Source organism: Molothrus aeneus, chromosome 18 (genome assembly GCF_037042795.1).
Source record: "Molothrus aeneus isolate 106 chromosome 18, BPBGC_Maene_1.0, whole genome shotgun sequence".
Lineage (NCBI taxonomy): Eukaryota > Metazoa > Chordata > Aves > Passeriformes > Icteridae > Molothrus > Molothrus aeneus.
Genome location: NC_089663.1, coordinates 8,333,933 through 8,361,308, shown reverse-complemented (window position 1 = coordinate 8,361,308; position 27,376 = coordinate 8,333,933). Strand labels below are relative to the sequence as shown.

The following is a 27,376-nucleotide window of genomic DNA, read 5'->3' as shown; positions in this document are numbered from 1 at the left end:
TTTTCTGAAAGTGAAAGAAAAGAGGAGAAAAACCAAGAGAAACATCATGGCTCTAAAATGATAAAAGCCCTTCTAAGAACCACACACTGCATTTGCTGAAAAGTCTGCAGCATCATTTGTCAGTTATGAAATGTTAAAGTGAGGATCTGAAGATGGAGCAGGTACATGACACCACTCTATTTTTGCTCTCTGAAAGCCTTACAGTGCTTTTAGCACAAGACCACGTGGAGGTGCTGATCCCATTTGTGGCAGACGCTTGTGGGCACTGGCAGCAGCATTGGGAACCTGCAGGGTGCAATTAGCAAACTCTAATATTGCACAGGAGTGGCAGCCCTGGACATCAGAGCTCATGCCAGGGCTTGCTGCTGAGGAGGGACCAGCCTGCTCCAACCTCTGCCACAGGGACACCAGCACTTCCTACCAAGGTGCCTTCTTCTCCCAAAACCACCAGGGAACCGATGCTTCCACCAGCTGCTTTTCAAAACTCAGCTAAAAATGCAATGGATTCAGGAAAACAAGATCTGATATTTCTGTTTACACTCTTTAAAAGCAGCCCAAGGCTGTAAAATTTTGCAGGAAACATCACTCTCATTTTTTCCAGCTGAATGATACAAAACTACAAAACAAATTTTACCCCTGCTGTAAAATGATGTTTAGTGATGTTACAACCGTGTTATTTAGGGACAAAAAAAAACCAAACCACCAAAACCAAAAACAACCTGAAAAAGGTCTCTGAGCTCAAAAACTTCCTACTTTTTCTATGCATGTACGTCAACTAATGAAACATATTCTTCCTACTGAATAGATGACTCCCTGTCTCCTTTAACATGACTTTCCTTCTTCCACAGCAGAACTTTGGAAATCCAGTCTTGGACCCACAGATCTTTGTACCTGGCACTCAGAAACAAAGATCCCATCAAAGACCCTCTCTTTTCATCCAGTCACACATCCTGGCATTACAGGGTGACACCACAATGCAAATAGACACATGAATGCCATGAGTGGGATCCAGACTCTTGGCTCAGCCAAATGCACAATAAAGACACCACATAAGAATTAAAACAAAAATTGTGGCTGAAAATCCCATGAACAATCCAACTTTCTTATTGTTCTGATATACCCCGAAGGGTGCTTCAAAAGAGAAGAGTGGCAAACTCTCTCTTCACAAGGAATGGCTGTAGCACCGTATTTTGCTGCCTGAAAAAAAAAAATTAAACGTTTTAAAGAAAATAGAGCAAGAAAAAGGTCTTTGGAGAAAACTGCCACAAACTGACAAGAGTTTTGCCTGACTGAATTCAAAATACAGCCCTGCTCAGCCCATCTACTACAAGACAACGTTTCAAAAAAATTCAGCTTTTGTGAAATTCTTTGGAAGACAAATCTGATTGACTTGTCAGCAGTTCCTTACTGTTCTGCAGTTCCAATAGCATATGATATGAGAATCAAATATTAATAACTTTGTTTCTCAGAAATGTTTCTGTAACATAAGGAGGTGTCTCTCATGAACCTGTTGCTTAAAATGATTGTGATTTTTCATCTTAGATGAGCTCTGAAAGCCAGCACCACTAAGAGGGAAGCAGCTTTTGCGATTCCTTCAAGTCATTCAGCAGAAGCAAAGAAGCAGAGGCAGCATTTGGTGATTTGAAGAGCACAAGCTCTAATATTTCTGCTTTTCAGAAGGTGCATTGGTTCACACCATCACTCCTGGCAGTGCAGCATCACACGAGGGCATCATTGCACTGTAAACACACTGAGAGGAAACCAGCTCCTACCTCCAACACTCACTGTCCTCTCAGACAAAGGGAAAAGACAGATGAAACAAAGGCAGGAACTTCCCTAAAAGCTCAGTTTTTATCTAAGGAAAGAGCAATGGAGATGGTGCACCTATTTAATAACACTTCCCAATCATTTCTTCCTCCCTCCCTCCCAGTCAGCATCCCCTTCCTCACTGTTATTCATTTTCAGTGGAGGACCACGATGGTTTGAGCAGCTCCCTGCTGCCTGCTCACAGATTTCTTTGTGGTGTCTTTGTGAAAAATCAATGCTACAACACTTTTCAAATGTAACTGTTTGGTTTTAGGCACTCATTTTTGCAGGCTAACACGGACAGGACAACTCCCAGCTGCCCTGCATTCATCTCCTGCAGCAAAACCCTTCAGCACGTGCTTAACTTTAACCAGGCACTCAGCTCCTGCTGGCATCAAGGGGACTTCCACAAGTGCTGCACTGATGGCAAAGCCCCAGAGATGCAGTAAAAGTTTGGGTCTGCTCAAATCTCTGGCTGGTTCACCTCCCGAAGCTTCTCCAACCTATTTAATGAAAAATCAACATAACCACAAACCACACTGTGTACTCCTACCCAGAAAATCGGGTTAGACAATTTTAAGATAAATGATTTTTTTCTTCTATTGTTGTTTTTATATGTGAATCCTGTTATTACTACATGTGAATCATCAAGAAGGCAAATGGGTGCTCTGACACACCATTTAAATTTTGGGAGCATGTTTCCTTGTCAGTCATTAAAATGACATGGTGGTTACACATATTTTGATACAAAATATTAAAATCACATAAACACATGTATAATTTTAGGAATATATACACACCCACACACATATATATATTTGGGATAGATATATACACACTTCTGGCATCCTTCCACAAAATGTTTTTGCTTGAGGGAAAATGCCCCACTGCTAAGTTCCAGATCATTCCAATTGAGCAAACACCTCAGCAAAAGTAACACTACAAGTATGAAATTAAGTTTGAGGTGTTCTACAGTACTGTAAGCTCCCTGCAGAGAGGATCAGACAGAACTGCAGTCAAAGTGTTATCAGAGAAATTTTCAAGTGAAAATTCATCGGGATTTGGACATCCAGGTCATCAAACATCCTCTGGAAAATTTCACCCTTTTTATGGATTATTTCTCAAACCAGATGCACACCTAGCTTTATAAAGAAACAGAAATGTGACAGCACATGTGCTTGGGAAGGGGGAGAGGAAGGAAAAGGCATAATCTGCCAGCCAAAATAATATTTAATATTACAATTACTTTATTGCTTCCACTCCACTTGATTTTTTTGGGCTAGCAATCAAGTCAGAAGGATTTATAGTATCAGAGGACCTGGCCCTCATTTTTCTTCTGAATTGTCTCTATTGGCTGCACATCAAAATAAATATGTCTTGGGCATTTGACAGGGCAAAGAGCCAAGATTGCAGGTTCATGGAATTTTTTTTTTTTTTGTGATTTGTTTGTTAGTTTTCTTAAGCTTCTTTTGGAAAGGTTTAGTGGTATTTATCTACTGCAAGCAAGTGGGCAGGGCTTACAAGAGAAGCTTTGTTCAGCAGGCTTTGGTGTCAGGGAGGCTTGCTGCCTTATTTGAGTACCTCTCCTTTGTGTAGGGGATTTGTTATTTGTTTGTTGTCAAGATGCCTCTGGGCATTAGCCCCCACTCCTTTAAAGAGATTATTTTTCTATTATTTTTCATGCTGTTCCCCCTCAGCAGTTTCAGCTGCTGTAACACTCGAGGATGTTCCAACAGGCAGACAGATAATGGAGGGACACTGAAAGAATTCAATGTTGGGCCTTCAGATTTTCTTTCCTGACATAATTCTCCTTTGAAGTGGCTTCTCAGTCCCCAGATACTGACTCCTCGTTCCTTGCCCTGCTTGATCTCTACTTTAATACAATTTTTGAAGTGCTGCAGCTTTACTTGTGTCCACATGGCTCCATACTACTATTACCAGACCATGCACAATAAAGAAGGATCAAGAAGCCTACCCCTCCTGGCAAGGCTGACCCTGGAAAATAAAAAGCCTCTTGGCATCCTGATGGAAGTCATAAGGACTTCATTTTCTCCAGAACAGCTAATTTTCTTCTTGAGCCACTTACCTGGGAACTGACCCAGTTTCAGCACCCAGGTCCAATTCCTGTGCTGGATCACACAACCCTTCACAAAACCCAGGTCTTTAAAATGTGAAAGAGAGGTCACTCTGGGCAGGAGGCTTAATTTGGAAATAAAACCCCAAGTCAGCAACGTGGGAGATGCCATTAGGGTAATCTCAAGGCAAGAATATGGGGAAGAACAGGCAGACAGGGGAAAAATTAATATTACAAGGTCCTATTTCACATCTCAGCAGGCACAAGGTATGAACTTGACAGGTTTGTCCTCTGAGCAGCTGAAGGAATGAATCCCATGCACAGAGCATGAGTTCCAATGGCATAAGGCATTTCCAAGCTGTCAAAAAACCCCCAGCACTAAATTCAAGCTGTTCTGATTCACTGGTACATGACTATAGAAATAGTGAGTCTGGCACCTTTCAGCTTTCTTCAGGATTGCAGCTCTAAAAGGATGATGTCTGGAAAAACATCAACAGCTTTCAGCTTGCTAAGGCAGAAACATTTCACACAAGGCTTTTTAACACATTTGAGAAATAAATAAAATTTAAGTGCTACATGCCTCTGGATCCAGTACAGCTTCCCTGAACTGGTGTGGACTGGCATCTCATTACCAATTTCATGGAAACCACACTCATTTGTCAACTAAGAATTGGACATAACCCCTTTATCACTGGCCATAACCAAGCTTTAGGACACATCTCAGAAGTTAAATGAAATGCAGTATCAGCAGGTTTACACAGGGCAGATAAATAAAAGCCTAAAGGAAGTGGTGGGTAATAACTTGCACAAAGGGGTAGTTGAGGTGCATGAAAAAGAAACATTAGGTGGCTTCACAAAAATCAGACAGTAACACAGTTCAAAAAGAAAGTTATCTTGAGACACTGCACTAAATCTAGTGATGAATGTGCTGATAACTCAATACTTAGCTTTGTGTCACCACTGTAAATCAGAGGCAATTTTTCAAAAGTCTGAATGTTGTTCTTGCTTAGTCCATCTTCAGCTCAGAGTTCTCAGCTCTAATGGCAAGAACAAAATTTATAGTCCAGAACTTTGAGCTGATTCTTGTGCTAGATGGGAGCTTGTCTCCAAGAGGTTAGGCTAACATATTTCTTACTCTCACGGATGCTTAAAAGTTGTTAAGGAAGTCTGAGACTGACAAAAAGCAGAACAAGATATAGCCTAGGACTTTGGGAAGAGATAAGAATCAAATTTTAAACACTTTCTAATATTTGTCATGCAAATTCTTCCTTCTGGAAAGGTTCTCTTGTTCTTCACTATCAGACCAATATTTTAGAGTCCTCAGATATTTGTTTTCATGTCTAATATATATATTTATCCATGAACAAAAGTCACTGAGCCCAGGGCTCTCCCACCAGCACAACAGAAAATGCACTTAAGGGCTCAGTGGTGCAGGACACAATATAAAACTTTTCCTTTTGATCCAGATACTTTAGGGCTTTTCAACACAAAGATAATTAAGACTGGTTAATTGATAGATATCGAAGTGAATGTGCATAATTAAACAAACATAGTGGGTTACTATGGAATTTCTAATTCAGGTGGAATTCTCTTTACAAGGCAGATCTGGGTTAGCAGTCTGAGGCAACTTTGCACACAGAAGTTTCCTTCACACTTTGAATTGATTCACTCTTTCTGAATCAGATCAGCAAGACATTAGTTTCTTTGACATCTTCACTGAAAGGATGTGTCAAATTCTGAAAACACTTTGAAATTTGTCACAGACATGTAAGTGAGAGAAGTGATTTAGTCTTCAGTGTTGACATGAATAAGTGGTTTAGTGGCACCCTTTTGAAACACTGCACAGTGAAATGCATTTATGTCGGCTGGAGGAGCAATCTAAAGCAATCTGAAAGTGGAGTTGGTAAACACAGAGACAACATGCAAGAAGGAAAACAACCTCACTGAGATGCTTGGAACAAAGGCAGAGAAAAGCCTTCCACACTTTGTCAACTTACTGTACCCCATACACCATAAAAAAGAAAATTAAACTGTGCAAAGATGGCTCAGCACTGACCATGGCTGCCCAGATGTCCTGACAGCAGCTCACACACCTGGCCAGACCAACTGGGCTGGAGATTCTGTCCACAGCAGCTGCTTACAAGATGTGTGTAACATATTAGTGACAACTTCACCTGCAAAGCAAGGTAATGTTAGGCTCTGATTAAGATCTCATCACTGAAACCAAAGACATGGATCTATTTAATAGATCCATTTTTAATAGGCTCATCAGCTGCAGAACCATATTGTCCCACTTGCACATGACAAGAAAGCATAAGACACTTGTGATAACCAGCTCTGTTCACATGTCTGAATCATTCAATTAGCTTTTCCCCTTTGTGACAAAAGAACAGTGCAGATGACACAGCACAGGCTGAGAAAATCCATCTAATGCCTTCATGGATATCTCACACTGGAGGAAGTGGTAGATTGAGCCCAAGGTTTGTGCTGCAGCCTGACACTGATATTTTAAGCAGTCTTTCCTAACTCACTCGTTGCCTTTCTAACCCTCTCTGAAGGGGCTGAGTTACAGCAACAAACGCTGCCACTGTGTGGTCAGTTTTTTTAGCATTCAGGTAAACACAGCACACTTTTTGTTCTTCATTCCCTCCCCTCCAAGGGGAAACTGAGAAGCAAGTTGATTCATCTTGTTCCAGTGATGACTTGGATGCAGGAACAAATTCAGGCTTAACGTGTGTTTTGCCAATACCAGCACATCCCTATCTACCTGTGAATGAACAAACCCTAATGATCTGCACACAGAAGCAAAGATGAGAGAAACACGGCTAGATGTGAATAAAGCAGAGAAAAGGACTGAAAAAAAACCCCCTGATTCTTTTTTCTTCGGTATCATAGGGATTATTGAAATGCACTTTTCAATAGAGAAAAAACAAATTACAGAATGAATCAATGTTTGAAATCTGTCCCATTTCAGAAGAGAAAAACAAATGCATATTTTAAATTACATTGATGATGTGCTCTTTCTTCTCATTAAATTGATTTGCACAGTATTAAATATCTAATTAAAATGCAACCACTGAATTGTTTCTCTGGAGGACAGGGAATCAGGCAGGACAGGAGGGCAGAACTGAGGCTCAAAGAGCTGCAGCACCACAGCTTCACATCTGGCCTTAATCCCAAGCAGCTTTCAGGGTGTGAATCACTGAGATATTCTGTCCATGCAGGGCACAGCAAACATTTACCCCTCTGTGATAATTTCTCTTCTGGTCCAAGCCCAGGAGGCCAACAGACATAGTGCAATAAACAAATGTTAATGTGCCTCATTCTTGCCAGTTAATTAATACTTCTTCTCAGAAACCATTTAGTAAATTATTTGGATGATGCATAGTGCTTTGAAGGCGTTTTGCAGTCACTAATAACACCATTCTGCCTTCCTATTCCACAGCTGGTTTTATTAATGGAATCTTTTTATGGACGAGGGCTGATCTGCAAGAATATTCACAAAAATAACACCCAGAAATATGTTCCATATAGGTTGTTCTGAATGCCTAACCTCTAAGAGGCACAGCTGTTGCAGAAAGCCATCAGTTTGCTGGCTGCAGAGACTGATTGCCTTCAGGAACTCAGAGCCTGACATTCCTGTGTTTGGTGAAGGTGCTTGCTGTGACTTTTCTAACTTTCCAGAAGACACCAGAGTTCCTAACAAGGAAAAATTCACTTGCTCCATCCCTTATTGAACTCTACCAAGTCTAATGGGCTCTACTGATTCATTTTCACTTAATTGGCTCTAAGATGCTACCTCATTATTAGTTCAGCTGCAGGCATTCACACCATCTTGGAAAGGTAAATTGGACCTAAAACCAGGGAATTACTCCTTTAATTAGGTTGGATTGATCAGAAAGGCTACAAAGATCACCTGCATTAACTACAAATCAGCACATGTACCCTGCTTAGAGTCAGGGAGTGACAAATGACCACAGAGACCCTGTCTTGTAGCACCCAGCAGTGTGAGACCAAGCCAGGGTTGGTTCCAGTATGGAATGATCCATCCAGGGTTGGTTCCAGTATGGAATGATCCATCCAAGGGGCCACAGACTGCAATCAGGCTTAGCTGAAATTTGTTATTGTAATGAACTGAACCTCCTCAAAGCAGCAGATGCCAGGAGGGAAGGATGGTGTATGGATTTCCAATACCAGCCAAACAGCCTCAATCTTGGAGCCAAAATTCTGTCACTCTGATGCTCTGTGGAGTGTCTTGTTTATGGACTTTTATTACTTACTGGGCTTTGTAAACCACTCATTCCAGAGCTCCCCGTGGTATCAGCAACTTATCACCACTTGCCATCAGCTGTTGCATATTATGTACATTAGTAAAGTTCCCCACAGAAACACAGAACAACAGAAGCAGTTTGGTTTATTTTCCCCAGCGAGAAGGAAAATAAAAACCAAGATTTCCACAGAAATAAGGTCCTGAATATATAAAAATTAATAATAAGGCACTAAATGTTTCTGTGCCAAATGAGAGAGTGGGCAATGAAAAGCTCCTCATTGTGTTGGTGCCTAACCCAATACACGTTCTGGGAGGGATTTTAAGAATTGCCTTGTGCTCCTGTAAGTGTCCTTTTTCTATGACATCAGCTGCTCAGGTGATCTTAAGGATTCTCCCTTTTTAGCACCCAACCTCTGCCATCAGACAGCTCTCAGTAAGAGCTGAGCCACACAGTGGGGCATGCAGAAGACACTGCTGCTGAGATGGTGCCAAAATGTACTTTAAGAAGATTCCTGTTGCTTTAATTATTTCAAGTTCCATTGAAAACCAGTCCTTAGTTACAATACAGATACCCCTGCTTGCAAAAGCTCATAAAGCAATCTTGGTTGCTTGCAAAACATCTGTACTCTGTGTGCTGTTATGGCTATAAATCTGTGTTATGCTCCTCTGCACACCAGTATTTATCTTTGTTGTTTAGTGCACCCCTGCACACTGGAGAATTCATTAGGAAAACGACAGAGTCATGCAGTGTGGCTATAAATTAGTGTGCTGCTGCCTGAAGAAATGATATTGATTTTGCATGGTACTCCTGGATTTGCATGTTTGCCAGTTAGCTTAACCATAATACCATCATGTGTATCAAAAAATACCCTCCAGAGTTGAGTCTGCAGCCCAGCTAAAGGTAAATTCTGGCAGAATGTGAAGCCTTCACAGAATGCCAGTGAGGAAAAAGGCCACAAAACCAATCCACTAAGTGGCTTGGATTTGACCAAGCATGAAAAAAAAAAAAAAGGATAAAAAGGACACTGCTACACTCAGGGAAAAGAAGGAAGCCCCTGCAGGACTGCTGGAGGTGGAAGACAGGAAATTCCAAGGAGGAACATCTGCTTGCAAGCCTTGGTTTGTCTCTTCATGGGCTGCAGCTGCCTTGGCATCTCCACCTGGGACAGGCACATCCCTGTGTCCTGTTGGCTGCAAAAGCTGAGAGTTGGCTTTGACTCTTTGGCAATCAATTATTGCAGGAGAGCCAATTGATCACAGATCATGATTAGGCAGATAATTTGCTTCATATTTCCATTAACGAGCCCAACAGGCATGATTAATTGCTGCAGGGGGTAGAATTTCAGCATGGCTGGTGGGGAACTTGCTTTGTAATATTGTGAATCCCATTATTGTTAATGGAAATTTAACAGCCAAATCCCCTGTGGATCACTTAGTAAAAATTACCCCTTGAGGTTAAAGGGCATTTCATTAATAGTATTCCAGGATGCTCTGATTTAAAAGTACTGTGAGTCTTTAGTGTCACACAGAAATATGCATCCCACTGTTTTCTGCATATCCCTTGTTATTATATCTATCACTTTACCCTTCTCAAATGGAATTTCAAAACACAGCTCAGCTTATTGAAATGTAAGGCACATTAAGGGTAAATTTTCTAAAAGTTATTCAAGGAGATTTATCTGCTAAATTCCTATTAATATTAATGGAAATGCCTAGACAGTACTCTGAAAATGAACCCAAACAACGATTTATCAGTTTCCTTGGTTCTTGATGCCTACATAGAGCAGAAGGTACACCACATTCCAGCCAGGATTTGGGCTGGAAATGTGGGTACCACACTGTCACAGCTGATGACATCTAATGCTTCATCTGGCACTAGTCTGAGATGTAGACAGAGTCTTATAAATGACTGTCTGGAGCCAACACATGCATGTCACTTCAACCTAGCAAAAGGATATGCAGAAGAGTGTTAAGTTGTCACTCTAGAGTGCCTTCCTGACTGTCAATCACTAAGAAACACCAGTGACAGAGTGCTCCTATTGTTGGGCAGTCAAGTTGATAGAGAGTTAAGTTCCTCTGAAACACAAAGCTTACATTCTCCAGGAGCCAAAGCCCATTAAGGCAGACACCCAGAGGAGTCACCTCCTAAATACACATGAAACAAAAGCATAACTGCAGACACTAGACAGTGTGGCTCAGACTGATGGCACCAATCATATCCAATTTAGATTGGATTTGGCCATTTGAATGTCAGCAGTAGTGCAGTGTGTGCATGGGCTCACTCATTTAACCTCCACCATGACCATTCAGTGAAAACACAGCCCTGAATGCAGGCAGCTGCCTGTGCACATCTATTTGACAGGGTGTTCTAATCATGTGGCATTGAACATCCACAGGAACTCCCTCCAGTAACATTTCACTGATGCAAACCAATAGAAATCCACAGGTGATTGCTTAAAAAATAATAAATAGGTACTCTGATGTTTTGGTTCAAAGTGAGAGAAAAGACTGACTGGATCAAAATTCATAAGCTGGCACAGTTAGTGTCAGCCACAGCTTGATGCCACCACAGCCAAGTTATTGGCAAAACCCCTGACTAGTTTGGGAATACTCATGCACATAAGCTGAAACATCCAAATTAATCAACCTAAACAACCTGTCTATGATATTAAGCAGTTATTAGCATTAAAACCATACCTAAAACAATTTGGTTGCCCTGGCTATGAAGACGGGTTCCCCCAGCCCACATTTCCAGGATTTAATGATACAAGGCACTGTAAGGATTTAAAATTTGTTTTCTGTTGCACTTCTACGCCCCATGATTGTTTTTGTACTAAAACTGTGTCCATATTATGCAATCTGCTCCTTGTGCAGTGTGGGGCCTCAAGGTCTGTTTCCATCAAGTGGGAGAGAGGCAGCACTGGATTCTCATTAGCATGAGATAATTCTGAGCTACTTTGTCCAACTACCTGAGGGGAACGAGTGGATGAAAAGAAAGAAGGCAGCATTAAAAAACAAGCAGCCACACAGAGAAAGAGAGACCAAAGGAGCAGAAGAGACAGTCAGGCAAGAGATAACAGAGGTATAAGGGATACAGCAGACAAACCTCAGAACAGGATTCATTCTTGAGACCTTGAGGGTTTCAGAGACTTCTCCCTGTGCATCTGAGTCCAGCCCTCCTTCGAGTCATTAATCAGATTCTATTTACATTCACCTCTGTGCTCATTTCCTGAGGTCACTATTTCCAATTTTACTTTCAAACATAACAAGCATAACAGCTCTACAAGTCTTTCTTTATCCCACTATCTTTCTACAGTCAGAGGGGATGTCAAAAGAAAGCTCTGTGATCAACAAAGGCCAATTTCCCTACAAAACATAAGCCTCTTCTGCTTTTCCTCTGCATTAATTTCTGTTCAAATTAAAACATTTCCTTTACATTCTCACTTCATGTCACAGACAGGACACCTGGTTAGTTGTTCTTGCAATTAAAAAGGCAGCTATATTTTTCTACCCCAAGTAATAGATTCTCCCCTTCTCATCTAGTTAGGCTTCTCCTATTAGGCAAGAAACTCCTCAAACCTCTAATGCTCCTCTTACTTTGAACATCCATTGTGAAAGACATTTATGAGCTTTCCTGGGAGTTGCTAAGGTGCTTAAGAGTTCTGGTGTCCACAGCAGCACTGAGCTCATAAGTCACTGGCACAGCTAGAGGAGAATGTGGAACATTAAGGTCTGGTGGAGCTGAGCCAGGAGAGGCGGAGGGAGGGAGAGGAGAGTGATGAAATAGAATGAGATACATTGGCAAGAGCAGGAGACAGAAGGTGGAGAAAAAGTCTAAAGACTTGCCAGAAAGAAAGGATTTAAGACTGGGAAAAAAGCTGAACCAAGGTGGGAAAAGGGTATGAATTTTCAGCACAGCCCTTGGACAGCTCAGGATGGTTTGGTCCTGGGCATTTGTCTCACACACTTCAGTGCCTCATCCCCACCATCCCCACAAAACACTTCCTCTGTTGCCAGTTCCATGTGCAAAATACAAAAGATACCCAAACCTCCAAGACTGCCTTAGAGAGGATTTAATGAGTGCTGCTTGCATAGCACACCTGCCTGCCAGGGCTGAGAACTGAGCAAAGTCAAACATGTACCTCCCTCTGCATCTCATTTTCATGGTGGCCAAGCTGGTGCCTGTCACACAACCAGCCTGGTTATATCTGCACCTTCCTTAGCCCTGCTTTGGTTCTGCCAGGCAGAACTGACAGCAGATCTGTGTTTAGCCCAGAGACTGTTGTGAAAGAACCTAGGGATAAATAGGGATGTGGCTGACAGTCAGCCCTCCACACCTAGACTCTAGGAAAAAATGCCAGTGCCCCACAAGGTATGCAGAATGACAAAACTTTGTGTAAAGATCTAAAAAGCCATCTTAATAAGTGTGAGAATTTGCTATATTTTCATGTAGAAACTGCCTTTGACATCTGACATGACAGGAAATGTTGCTCCAGTAAGATGGACAACAGGGCTGTGCCTAATTAAAACAGGCAGAGGGAATGGAAAGGGAAAGAAAGTCAGTTATAGCACACTGACACATCACTGCATCTTCCTGAAGAGATACTGAATAGGGATTAATGGGGAAAGAGAAGAATGAACCACATTTCCCTCAGCAATTATTTTTGCTGTGCTTCCAGCTGGAGACAGCCACGAGTAACCTGTTCAAATGAAAGCACCTACAATGCCCCAGGGCACACCCTGACACCAGCCTGGCTCTGAATGCAGCTTTCCAAAATCCCTCCCCACTTCTGCTGCAGCCCGGGGAACACATCAGCATAACCCCAGAAGCAAAACACATTGGCCCTCAAGTTAAAAAATGGCCTAGGGAGGAGATGGGAAGGAGGAGGCAAGGTAAAGGAGGAAAGTTAATGAACTGATTCATTTTATACCAGGTCTGGCTTAACACTGAGGGTGCTCACTGCAGAACACTGAGGGCTTGGCTCTATGATCCATTTTCCACAGCTCCATCCCCTGCAGGGATAGGCCAGGTTCATTTCAAGCAGCTGGTACTATCAGAGATAGTTTCCAAACCGACTTTACCAAAACCCCACATCTCCTCTCAGGAGGTTCCTGGCAAAGCTTCGTTTGACACAGAATCAGAGCCGTGTCCCACTCTGCTGCCCTGCCCCCTGATCAGAAAATAACAGATATTATGAGTGGAAACAGGGAAGCACATTTGTAGGAATGCAAAAAACATCCTTAATAATCTCTGCAGCCTTTTTGACTGAAGATCGTTCGACTCTTATGAGCAAATCCCTCCACATTTCATTTGGCATGTGTTCAAGAAGCCCCAGTTCTAGCAATACTAATGCTTCTCTCTTATCTGTTTACTTCAACAGCATTTTTTTCTGCAGTTCCTAAGTCTGGCACAATACTTCCCTGGCCCTCAAAATATAATTTTCATTCTCCTCCCCATCGCTTTGTAAACATTTATTTTTTTTTTCCTCTAATACCACTAATCAGAAAAGCACACATTTTGAGGCTTGGAGACACCTGCCTGCATTGGCTAATCTTCCCAGAGCTCCTCTATGATTCTCAAAATCCTTCTTGCTAGGCAATTTGCTTCTTCCCACTCAGCACCACAGCTGACCCTCCTTTCTCTCATACACCCCATTTTCTGTCCTTAACACCTTAGCCCTGTGTATGCAGGATATCACCCATCTGGTGAAGATTTTGTAATCAAGATAATCACCTTATTTTTATATTAAAAAAGGCATTTCTATACAAGCAAAAATCCCTTTTAGAAACTCCTTCCATTCTAACACTACACATGTATTGAAGATGTGTCAGTTCATCACAGCACCCAAACATTTTGGCACATAAACAACAGATTTGTAATAGTCTCTTTTAGGTTATACATATGTTATTGATTATGTGTATTAAAAGGACAATTTATGTACAAAACTGGTGGCTGTATATTTATAGTTAGGACAATGGAGCTATGCAGAACATTCACAATGAAAATTTAAAATCCACTTAATTTAGACTCTGTTCTGCTTTCATTTTGTAAAATCAATTGAGGCAAACCCAAAGTTTCTCTCTTTAATTCCCTTGCTACAAAATATAACACATCCATACCTTTCTGCTTTTGGAGAGAAAAATCCTTCTGCATTTGGAATTGTGCATTTCAGATTAACTGTACTATGAAGCTCAGTGTCTCAGCATAAATCCAAGTATTTCACAGAAGCCCTTGTGAGGAAGAATGGCCCAAAATGAGCACTAGTCCATGATCTCTACTTACATATAAATATGCATACACAGACTTATTTACACAAACACACAGATGAGTTATCAAGATGGGGAGACAGAATGTGTGCATGGTGCTGCAGAAAGAGGGCATGCTTAATTAAAGGATATCAGTAAAAGAACAAGTTGAAATGTCTGTGACAAAGTCTGGGTTTGTGATGTGTCTGATGTTGGAGAGCATTGCAATATTTGATTGTAGATTTAAGAAAACTGAAAGTCCTTAGGTGGAGATATATGAAATAGGAGCAAAAAAATCCCACCCTATCCTCAAATTCTTTTCACATGCTCATTTAACAATCAACAAAAGAGAAAACACTCTTATTAAAAAAAAAATTAACTAGTGATTTGCATTGCTAAAAGTTATGCGTAAGAGGGAAATGAAGGAGCCCAGTTACGTTTTACAGGAAATCGTAGAGAAAGAAAGCATGTACTCTGTCATGTGAATTTCTCTAAATATCAGCATTGGTTTCCAAGTAAAAAGACCCTGCAAAGCCAAGATCGGACATGCAGAATTCAGTTGTGGCTTGACAGTGTTCAGCATACCAACAGACACTTCCAATGCCTTCTACTTCTGTTTTGCTGTAGTTAGAGACCTGCTTGCTGTTTGGGACCCAGAAGGGCTGAGCCCAGGTCATTTTTACCACCCTGGAAGGGTAGGGAGGGCAGTGGGTGGGTCAGGCTCCAGAGCCCTCTCGCTTCACAAGGCACAGCAACCCAAACTCCTTCTGACAAAGGAAATCAATACCACAGCCGGAGACGTGCCCTGGCTTGGCACAGAATCTCAAATGAACAAAAGGCCTCCTCCTGCCTGAAGATCACCCCCTGAGCACTGTATCAAAGCTCACCTCATTTAATGCAAGCATCTGCAGAGGGTATTTTCCCCTCCAGGCCTCCCACGTCCTTCTCCAACATTTGCTGTTTGAGATCAGTAGTCTATACAATTTATCGCACCTGTCAAGGCTAATTTATTCATGCGATCTGGCACTAATCAAAAAGACTGAGATCGATGTGCCAGCAAACCCTGACATTTATTCATATTTTAAAGTCCTATTTGACCTTGAACTGCAGCTAACTGGAGCTGAACTGTCAGCATGTCTCAGAGGCTCGGGGGGTCTGGCAGATCGGCGCCTCTCGGCTACAAGAGCGATGTCAGGGCAGCAGAGCTTGGGCCAGCAGCAGGACAGGCTGAGCCACAGACAGAGGGCAGGAACACAGCACCACTCACAGCTCAGTGCTCACACACCCACCAGCCAGCCCAGCACGTGCACCAGGGCAGCTGATGCCTTAAGATTTTCGATTTCGTATTTTTCAGATCCTATACTGCATCAGTGCCTAGCTCTAAACTCCATGGAAAGTGCAGGTAATTGTCTTCCCATTTTAGTTAGGCAAAACAATCCCTCTGTGATCCGAGGACACCTCACAGCCTCAGGCCCTGAAAAGTATGGACAAAAGTGAATTGGGGAAGGAGCAAAATGGGAGAATATGACTTCATTACCTGAAGCTGTAATTGGAGGATTATTGCCTGATACGCAAATAGGCCACACTTATGTCTGAAAATCTTGACCATTGTCCATCCTGGGGGCAGCCTCTGCAAGGCTTTTGGCTGCTCAGAGTGTATCTATTGAAGACCTTTGATAAATACCCACTTTATCCTTCTAACTCTATCTAGCCTCTGTTCTAGGCAGCCATTCCAAGGCATCACAGCTTGAGACTGCACATTCCTGCAGTACAAGGGCTTGGGAGCCACTGGATTTCTTGATGAGGGACAGGAAGGATGAGGGAAGGGAGTGAAGCAGGAATATGATGTGTGTGTGCACAGGCAGGATATTTCACGCTTCCTCAGCTGCCAGACTGGCCCCAAGGGCTGTTCTTGGCAAGTGGAGGGGAGGCAGAGACAGAAAATGACACCACCTCTCCTCCCTGGGGGACCAGGGGCAGTGGTGCCAACCTGGCCAAAGAAGATATATGAGAAACTGTGCAAGCCACCAGGAACCTGCCAGCACAATGTGGCTACACCAGCTGGAAACAGGAATGGGAAAAACAGATCTCAAGAGGATTTTTGAGTGTGTTTTGCACTCTTACTCAGGCTTTGAATGTGCTTTGGACTCCTGCTCAGACCCAGAACTTAGGACTCACTCATTCCTTCTGAAGTCCATCACCCTTGTCCTTTCTTCACTCAATCAGGCCCTAAAGGAACACAGGAATTTCAAGTGCACTTCTCATAATGTATGCAGGTGCTGTAGCCTCCAGTAATCATTTCGGGCTTTGAATTCAGACCAATTAGTAGAGAAATACAATAAAGTTTGTTTTAAATAGATTCAGCCTGGCTCTGCCATCAGATGCTCTCAGACATCCCATGGGGGACATCTTTGGAGCCTTCTGCCTCAGTTTCCTCTTGGTTAAATGAAACCAAACTCATTTACCTGCTTCTTCAGAGCATGCCAGGAATTACAGACAGGACTTGCTCTGAGGTTATTGAATCATTTGCTTTTCTTCTGATAGGAAGATATTTGTGCAAATTACATTCTCTCAGAGACACAGAGGAAATCTGTGGCATTTTAGGTAGAAATATGCAGCTACAGTTTACTAAAACACGTGAATAAATTATTTTATCATAGTCAAAACACTTGGCTATGTGATATGCAGTTGCACCCAAAACAGATTTTGCAAATGGATTTTGTTGCTTCTCTGGGTTCTCCTTGGCTGCATTTCTCATGCTATAAATTCTGTATGTCATATTAAATATGATTTTTCAGTGAGATCTGCTTTTTCTAAGCCTAGAGTACAAATAGAAATGACAGTTACGTCATTTTGTGTTTGTTTTCCCTCTCTTTTAAATAGCTAACACCTTTCCATTATGTTGAAAGAAAGCTACCAATGGAAAGCAATTGGCATTTTGACCAATGCTTTTGTGCACATTAAATATATGTCTAACACTGCCATGAAATCTAATCTGATATTCTGGAAGAGAAACAATGACATATGAGGATGCAGAGGGAATTTATCTATGTGAATCTAGACTGGCTGCAGCATGCAAGCAGTGAAAGTACACACAGAGCTGGGTTACAATAAACATGCTAATAAAATATTTCAGCCAACGCGTTTCCCTATTTTTCCTGTGTAGAAAACAAAATTTATGAGCATCTTGAAATGTTGTGGCTGTAAGTGTTTTAATGATTCTTTTTTATCTGTCTGTGCTTGGCCAGGATCTGGTTCCCTGTTCTGGCTCCTCTAAGAGGAGGTGCCAGGTCCCACTCCTCTGGGAGCCCTTTGGAGGAGAAGCACCAACTCACCTCTCACTGCTGGCTAATCTGCTGCTGCCTTCTGCACAAAATGCTCTTACCAGCACAGTGTTAAGCTGCCTTTTTTCCGTGTGTTACACACAATGCAGATAATGATAAATTTGGCACCGAGGAGTGGACCTTTATCCAACAACACAGCTACATGAATTAATCCTTCCCCGCTCCTCTGCTCAGAGGTACCTGTCACACAGGTCAGCTCAACATGCTCTGCCTTATTCAGGTGACACTAGTGCAAGGATAATTATTAGTCAGTCAGAGATTTCTTTAGCAGACCAAAAAAGGTACAGCAAGAAAATGTCAACCACCTTGCAAAGCCTTCCAGGCAGAAATAAAACAGAGCCAAGCAAACCTAGGCCCCACAGCTCTTAACCCTCCAAGCCCACAGCTCTCAAAGATCAGCTCTGTTACCCTCATGCTCCCAAGACAAAAACCCTTCCCCTTTCCAGTGGTGATGACTTACACATTTAACACCATAAATAATGGTGTTAACACCATAAATAATGGTGACCTGAGCACTCCTGCAAGGGGAGCCCCTCAGCTGTGCATTTAAATACCTACAACCCCACCTCCAGACCTGCACTCAGCCTGGAGGAGCTCAGCCCTAAGGCTGAAAAGCATTTCCCCAGTGAGATCACTGGCCCTGGTCACTGCCAAGGGGAGCATTCTGGGCTGTGACCCACACATCCAGAACTTACCCAGGCTGCTGGGCTGGGGATGAGCACACAGGACATTGCTCCAAGCCAAATCTTTGCCCCAACTGCAGAAATCTGGGCTGAAATGACTCGTCCCATCTTGAGAGCCTAATTTCCCATATTTCCTAGAGATGCCTGATTAAACCTCTCATCCCCCAAAAAACAAGAACCAGCTGGGGAGCTACTCAAAAAGTCAATTAGGAAAGGGGCATCCCCTCTCTCTGGGAACAGCTGGTGTTCTGGATCACTTTCACATCTTCCCTTCTTTTTGTGTGGAAAAAGGATGCTTTCCATAGAACTGGTTTTTCTTTTTCTTTTTTTTTTAAGATTTCTGAGAGAGATTCAAAATGGTTCCAGAAAAACTCAAAGAAATCTTTTGCCAGGTGTGCTGGGACCAGGCTAAAGACTGACAGTTGGGCACCTCTGGGTGCAAAACATCCCAAGCCAAGCTTTCAGTAATCAGCATCAAAATTTAGAGTTCTACAGGCCATTTGGAGATCTGGACGAGCTGTTATTTTGCAACACAAAATATGTTGTATCAGAAAGTTTCTGAACAGCTGTAGCTCATCTCTAGTGTTTGGTTCAGACTCATCATTAGGCAAGTGAAACCTATTTCAATCTCAATTAACACTCTCCTCTTCATTTTCCCCCTCTCTCTCTCATCCAGTTCACACTTGCCTCTGAAGAGGAACACATGTGAGATTGAGATCAAACCTGCAGGAAAGGGGCTGAGAAGAAAGTGGCAAAGACTAAGGAAGCTTTTTTTTTTTTCCCCCTCAGTTCTTTTGCTGTTGATCTCTTTCTGAAATTTCCAGCCCTGTGCTTTGATAATGTCCTGGTACATGAAAGAGTTTGTAACACAAAATGTTACACTCGATGGAGCATGGTGTGATACAGGAGCCAAATGGCCAGATGCTCTTTTCTGAGCCATTTCCAATGCTCCCACTTTAGAGAGGGTTTTTAAGGGTACTCACAAGCTCCAGTCCTGTACTGTGCTGGCAATTTCCTGCTGCAGCACCACTGTGCTGTGTTCTGATGAAACCATTGTTGCCCACTCAAGGTTAAAGTTATCCTTATTTTAGTAAAATGAAAAATAATGAAGAAAATAAAAGAGGGCAATATGGTTAGAAGAAATTGCAGATAGGGAAGGATTTGGGTTCTGTCCCCAAAACCAGGATCATACATCCCATTAGAAGTACAATTAAGACTATATTAATAATCTGGTCAGAGAAAAACCCAAATACTCCTAACCCCATCAGAAGAGGCCCAGGGCCACATTTTAGCTGTTTAGCTCTGCTTTACACTGTTTGCACATCCTGCTCTTTCATGTGGGGAAGACCCTTTACAGAGGAAACCCTGTGCTTTGAAATGTGGCTGAGGTCAGACATTTGAACCCTGTCCCCAGGGCTGCTTATCACTGGAATCATCCTGTCCTCATCTGCTTTCCCACCTTCTCCCTGGATCTGGTTTGGGGGGGGAATCTGACCTCAGAGCTGGGATCAGAGTCCCTGGCAGTGCTGACAGCTCCCTCCCAGCTGTGAGCACAGATATTGCCCTCTGCAGCCCATGGACCTGGCCACTGCACAGGGGCAGCCACCAGTGGTGACTCTGGGTAGTTTTTGGTGACTCTGGGTGGTTTTGGACACTCCAGAGCTGGAGTTTAACACCTGCAGGAGCTCCTTGCCTTGCCACAAAGTCTGTCTCCACTTCCAGACAGAATGTGTGACTGCTGGGCACAAATGCCAAGCCTGATCCCATCCTGCCTGAACCTGTGCAGCTCCAGTGGAATCAGGAGATGCTGAACCTTGGATGTGCTGAGGGCCTGGCTCATCACTTCTGCACACCAGCACAGAACCAGCAGCTCCAGGTCCTGCTCTGAAGAGGGGAGGGAGCTGGGAATTCATGGAATGCAGGCACCACGACCTCAATCCTTTGACTTCTTCATGCTTGGCTCCACAAGCTTAGCGTTCCTTTACCTCAGGAAATGCCTATAAAACTGCTAAATTAAACTGGAGATGGTAAAAGAGGACACCTTTACTCACACACTTTATCTGGAGGGTGAGAATTATCACTGAGATCTTTGCAGCCTAAGCACTGGGGCAACTTCCAATAACAGCAGATTACATCACTTACCAGGATTTTGCTTAGGCAGTGTAGAACTGCTCAGAAACATTTTAATAGCATTTAACTTCATGCTGAAAATGCTGATTTATTGCACTCCAGTGTGAATAGGCATGTCTAAGGACGGAGCACACCACTTTTTCAGATGTCAGCAACTGTGGGGTTTTGTTAACATAGTTCAAGTGATTAAATGTCTTTGAACTAAAAGGCTTTAAGACTTTTAAGTCAAAACTGAATTAATTTATACAAAAAATTATAGCTTGGGAAAGGTCCAAATAAAAATGAAGTATTTTCAGATTCACCATAATACGACACTTTGATTAACCTCTATTTTTTGTGCAATTTTGACTTGTATTTTACCACAGCACATGTGAAAAAATGCTGGAATTTTGAGTAACTCACCAGAGCTGAGTTTCTATTTAGCTCTAAGACTAGGAACCTGGCCTCATGAATCACACAGAGCAAAAAGCATTGTCCAGAATTCAGAATTAAAGTTTGCTATACATAAACCTTGTGACATTTTTATTACAGCATACCAGTCTGGAATCTGCATTTAAAACACTGACTGCTCAAAGGAATCTAAATCTCTTTAGCTAAAGGTAATAAAATGAGGTCAAAAATTCACTACTCAACAATCTACCATTAGCATTTCTGCTCAGAAAAAAATGTAGTTCATCTATTTTTAAAGAAAGTAAAGGCAGAGCATATAACAGAAGTTGGGAAAGTATAATGATGTGCTTGTGTATGGAGGTCCATTAGGTAACGAGTTTCATTTCCTCATCAAGAGATTTTGGTGCATCTACATCAGGATTTTTTTACAGTACTTGTGTAAGGCAGAAGTGGGACTGCATTTCTGTTGGCACAACCCATGGTTTCAGCCTGGCCTCCATCACCAACTAAATCACAGCAGCAGAGAGCACTCAGGGTCTGAGCTGGATCCTGGCTGGGATCAGCTCCTTTCAGTCCTGAGGAGCTCTGTGCTCCCAGAGATATTGCACTGACAGTGCCACAAAACTGGCCAGAGGTACCTGGGACACACCTGCTGATGTGACTCAGTGCTCCTGGGAATAAAGCAGCCTGATGCTGGCCATAAAAGAAAAGGAGTTTTACTTGCAGTTATCAACGTGGCAACAGATTTTTTAAAATGTAATTTGTTTGGATTCTTAATGGTGGAAGCAGAACTTAATTTCTGCTGCAGTATCCTTTAAAATAAATGCTTGATCTCTTTCCACCCACCATTACAGCTGATGGGCACAAAGTAAAAAGAACAGCAACTCATTCACCTTATCACTGGAGCACCAGAGGAAGAGAGGGATCCTTAGTGCAATGATTAATGACTCACTATAAAAAGATGCATCATAAACTGCTTGTATTAGGTTAAATCATAAACTAGGCTTTTAATGTTTATGTGATCCCTTTCTAAATAATTAAGCGTGTCTGTAGCTCCCACTAGGAATGGAACTCACATGATGCTTGCAAAGCATGCAGCTTCTTACAGGGTCATAATTTGGGACCCTTACTTAAAGGGACCCCTGTCTGCCTCCACATTCAAGCACTGCTTGAATTTCTCTTCCTGTTGGGACATCTCTCTGTACTCAGAGAGACCATTTCATGTTCAGGAGCAGCAAAGATGGTCTCCCCTGAATTTAGAGTGTCTTCTTCAGCCTGTGCTCATGAAGGGCAGCTCATCCACAGAGGAGTCAGCCAAGACTGGATGCTGTAATTTCCTGTGTTTAGGTGCTAATAATAACTCCCATCAGCTTCAGTAGCTGGTTGGAGATCAGTGAGAGAATGGCACCGTTTGTCCTAACAGAATTCCCCCAATTTATCCATCTTGTGGTGAAACTGCCACCTTTAAAAAATACAGTGCAAGGTGACATTATGTAAGTGTCCATCCATTTCCTTACTTCACAAGCCTGCAAATGTGTCCATTTCCCTTTTATTTCCCAGAACAGCTGGTGCTTTTTCTCAACCAAACCAGAATCTCCCTCTCTTGGCAAACAGGCATTGGCTTCAGTGTGAAGTCACCCCATCAGGAGAATGTTGCACCTCTAACCATTCTAACCACCATTATTTGCTCAAAAAATAATAGGAGTTTTAAAAAGACCTGCAGACCCCTAAATACTCTCAATAGGCACAGCAGGCAACCCCAGTCTTTTGCTGCACTGCTTATTTCATACTCAATACAGAAAATGTCTTTGGTTAATTATTTAAATATTTCCATCTATGGAATTGAGAAAAGGGAAAAGCCAACAGTGGAGAATCCAAGGTCATGATTTTTCAAAAAACAATAGATTTCATGGGAATTAGCTGGGTTATCAAACAGTATCCTCCCAAATCAGCTCATTAGTTTCACTGAGTTTCCCGATTTCATTTTATTAACACAATTTAAACAAGGGTTCACTAGATGCAATGTAATCTATTTCAGACACTCCAAGCCTAATCCCTTTTCTCTTAGCAGTTGCATGATAATAGTTTTCAAAAAAGTAGAAAAGGATTATTGTCACAGCTATTTTAAATAGGGACTGTTTTCAGCCAAGCATGGGCCACCACCTTCCCTACATCTTATTACTTATTATTATATTAATTTTTGTTCTTTACTTATTCATTCATGTATTCCTTCCTTTTTCTATCTTTCATTGCTTCACACATGGTCAACAGCACCCCACTGTGCAGGTGGGGAGGAGGCACCAAATATCCCTGCATGGGTCACTGCACCAGGCCTTAGGAAATAAGTGATTTTTTTGCAATTTACTTGAAGGTTTTGGAGTTAAAAAAAACCCAACTAGGTAAATTCACAGTGGTTTTAAAAATAGCCTAGAGAGAAGGGAGAAGGTTCCTGTGCATTTTCACACTGTTAGTTTCTGACAGCTCTGAAAGACTCACAGGAGGGGATCACACATAGGATTTGCAAATTAGGAGGCAGACACTGTATATTACTTGCCAGGCTGGAAACACAGAGTAACAGACCTGTGCTATGGACACACAGCTTATTTCACAACAAACTCAAACTCTTGTATTTTCATAAAACCTTTCCAAACAGCAAGGATAGCTTTTCTTCTAGGGCAAAAAAAGGCCCCCAACCAAAAAAAAAAAAAAACCCAAAGAAAAAGAGCTGTTTCCTAGATCCAAGCTTTCTGCAGGCTTTAAGAGGTTCCCTATCCCTGAAAACCCATCCTCACTCACCTCAAATCCTTGTCTCTTCAAGCAAGTGCCATTTCATAATCCTATTAAAACCTTTGCCTCTGTTTACCAGGAGCTCTAATCGTACTCAGCAAGTTCTCCTGGGCTAAGGAAGAGCGACAGCTTTCAGATTTCTTAGGAGCCTTATTCATCAACCACGCCAGGGTTTTGCCAGAGTGTTCAATCTATTCTGGGAGCAGCCATGTGGAAAAAGCTTCAAACAGCTCAAAGCCCTGCACAATGATAAAGGAAAGCTCACACAATCCTGGTAATAGCCTGACCCTCTTAAGGAAAATTGGATGATTTGTGGTAGCAGTTTTTCTGTCCCCTATGTGAATTCTGAACCTTAAAGTATAAGCAGTGTATTCACACAGTCCCATTACAAACCCATCCCTCTTGCAATGCTGGAATAACAAATACACACCCACATGTGAAAATAAACTCTTGCTGCAGTGACCTTCCTCCTCAGTCCAGTGGTGTGAAGGAGTTTGTAGCCATTTTAGAAAAAAGAAGAGCCAGATAAAGAATAGACTCATTTTATGTTCAATGTTTCACCAAGAGCAGAATATATGCTTTAACGAGCACATTACATGCACCAGGGACATGTTACTGGGAAGCAGGGGATAAAGAGTAAAGGGAAAATAATTAAACAGTCAGCTTTATAATGAGGAAACTCTGTTCATGCAACATTAAGTGGCCTAATTTTCAAATGCTAAGCAAAGCCATGTTCCTTGGGCTTCAGGAGGACTTGCTGGCCAGAACCACCTTGAAACCAAGGGCAAAGGATCACAGGTATCAAACCTCCTTTAGGTCCACTGTTATTCCAAAGTCATCTGTCCACACTTCACACTGACCTGTCCAACAGGATTGAATACCTGCACCCTGTATTCTTATTCTACAAGGAGGATCCTTAGAGTTGTAAAATATCCCAGCATTCATAATGTGTGTATGATGAACATTACAAGTGATTTCTACCTGCCTGGCCTTAGTTTTCTGTAGGTGTTGCATCTGTCAGAGCACAAATATACAACCTCAGCTAAGGGCAAGAGCACGTGGAGACTTAGAGTGGCTGTTTGCACCAGGAAAGAGACTGGGAAAGGGGAAAACCTTTCTCACTGGGCTCAGACACTGACAGGGTGAACCAATAAAGCATATTCCTGACTGTCATCAGTTCTCTCGAGGGCCAAAAGGCCAGGAACATTCATTAACTGGCACTGTAACTTCCAGATTGTCCTGCAGCACCAACTCCTCCAGCACTACAGCCCATCAGTCAGGCAGCAGCTCTGCTGGGCCACGAGCTCCCCAGCGCCCTCTGCACATGCACAAAGTCTCTGTGTTACTCACTCTCATGCCTAGCTCGATGTTTTCTCCTCCATAGACCTCCATGCCAGGGTCCAGCAGGCCAATCTCACCAAAATACTCTCTGTCCACCACAAAGGAGCATCCAATCATGGCTGGTGTCCTGCACAGAGAGATCAAAGCAGAAAATTAAGCCATTGATTAGCTCATAACAAATGTACATAGATTAAACAGTTCTTTGTTTTCAAGTTTACATTCTAAATTTACCTATTAGCATCAATCACATGGCACTTCATGTATGCAAGAAATTCTCTGTTTGTGCTGTAATTTCTGAAGACTTTCTGTTGAATCAGTCTCTAGCTAGAAGTGGTCTCAAAGCTCTAAAAAAACCACATGGGGCCCTGGATACTCCTGGCTGGGCACTTCCATCCTCTGCTGATGCATATATTTATACATCAGGATCTTTGCATTTATAAATTCAAGTTATTTCATGAAATGCATCTTCTTGATTGTATTTCCCAGAGCCAAGCCTGGAAACAGATTTGCCTAAAAAAGCTGAGAGCTCTCCTGTACCCAGGATGAGACATATTCTATATACATCTTGATTTCACATCTTGTACCACTGAAAAGCATATCTTAGGCTAACAAGGAATAAATTTGGTCTTGGAACTAAAATGAAAGAAAGACACAACCAAGGTAAGGAAATTCAGTACCTTTGCAATGAAATAAGCCTTGGAGGGAATATTTCAGGTATATTTTTAAAGTTTTACCCATGATAAAAGAGGGAAGGAGATGAGGGAGAGAAACACACACCACTTTCTTCATTTTCCTTTTCTTATATTCAAAGCTAAACACAGGCTTCACTGGATCAAGGCATCACTGCTTTGCAAAACTGAGATGCTAGTTTGGGCTTAGACTCATTCTTTTTCCAGCCCTGTCTCCCCCACAGAAATCCTCTGGAGGCAGCTCCTTACAGCAGCAGGATGCTCCCATGAGGATGTCTCCTCCCTTTCTGATGAGGAATGGCACTGCCAGGCTTTGCAGACTGCTCTCAGGTGCTGGAGTCTCTCTCTCTGGGGGATGGATTGCTGCAGCTGTAGGCTCTGTCCATTAAAACCCTGAGTTGTTAATTGAACAGGAATGGGAAATACATTTTAGATGCAACTACATAATCATCACTCACAAATGAATGCCACTGAGTCTTTGCAACTCCCTCTCCCTTCTAGGGTTTATTCCTTCTCATTATATATATTCAAAGATAGACTTCACAAGCTTTCACCGCTTTTTCAGAAAAAAAAATGTTTTCAGGAGTGAGCAACAGCAGCAGAACAATGACAGAAAGAACTACATCCAGCTTTTATAATTTTATATTGGACTACAGTGTCACACTGGCATATCACAAACACTTCTCAAAAAATGTGCTGGAATTAAGCTCCAAGCCCTCACTTGGCTTTAGAACTGGGTTTTTCCAGTACCTGAAATACTCCAGTCCATCCACCACTTTTAGTGCAGTGCAGCAGAAAGCTGGAAATGGCCACATGAGCAAAAGCAGCTGTGTTAGCACCTCTTACCCCCTGCTCACTGCCAAGGGGTAGCACATGAGAATCTGAGTGCCCCCAGCACTTCACAGCTTCAGAGCACAAGATATTAACCTGCTTTATATAAAACAACCTTTTCCCTCAATCATGCACTCTCTAGTAAAACAGAGGCACTTCTAGAAGGAGAAAGCAGCAATTAGAAGTGTACTATTTTTTACCAACACCTCAAAGGTGTTGTGAAACTTAATTGATCTGTGGAATATACCTTGACACAATGGAGGATGTTATAAGGATTAATTATAATCAACAGGAGCACTCAAAGGATAATGTGGGAAACACAGCAAAATGGGTTTTACAGCTAAAAGCTTAAAATGCAGCCTAGAGTTGTATTGATTCTGCACTGGAGAAAGATACAGCATAGTCAGGCTGGGGGAATTACCTGACAGCATTGCTGTAGCAGGGGAGGCATGAGAGAAACATTTCTCTGGGAATGCCCTGGGAAAGGGAAGAAGCACAAGGAGGTTTCTGGTGCTGAACTCTCCCTCCTTGCAGCAGGAGGAGGGGCCCTGTGAGAGAGGGCAGTGCCTGCCATGGGATGGGGCACATTGGCCAGGGAAGAAAGGCATTTGCTGCAGGACTGGTTTGTGTCAGTGAGACCCCCAGGAGCTCTGTGGGTAAAATTCCAGCAGTGCTGACACCCATTTCTCCAGCCAGGTGCATCCCCCTCCTTCCCTGACTGAAGGGAGATGCCTGGGGGCTTCACCAAGAGCCAGTGAAGGAGAAAGGGATGGGGGCTAAACTGC

General features: G+C 42.4%; 1 protein-coding gene across 2 annotated transcripts in view; it reads right to left on the bottom strand.

Moving 5' to 3' along the window:
• Positions 1-27,376, bottom strand: part of GALNT9 (polypeptide N-acetylgalactosaminyltransferase 9) — a 132,310-nt gene that overhangs the window by 39,005 nt on the left and 65,929 nt on the right. The window contains exons 1-2 of one of the 2 annotated variants that reach the window (XM_066562025.1): positions 26,010-26,107; positions 25,081-25,198 (exon numbers count right to left, since the gene is read on the bottom strand). In XM_066562025.1, the coding sequence (XP_066418122.1) occupies positions 25,081-25,188 (108 nt within the window). In that variant the 5' untranslated portion in view covers positions 25,189-25,198; positions 26,010-26,107. Of the gene's footprint in view, positions 1-25,080; positions 25,199-26,009; positions 26,108-27,376 lie in introns of those variants that run through there. The other variant, XM_066562024.1, reaches the window with a different exon arrangement.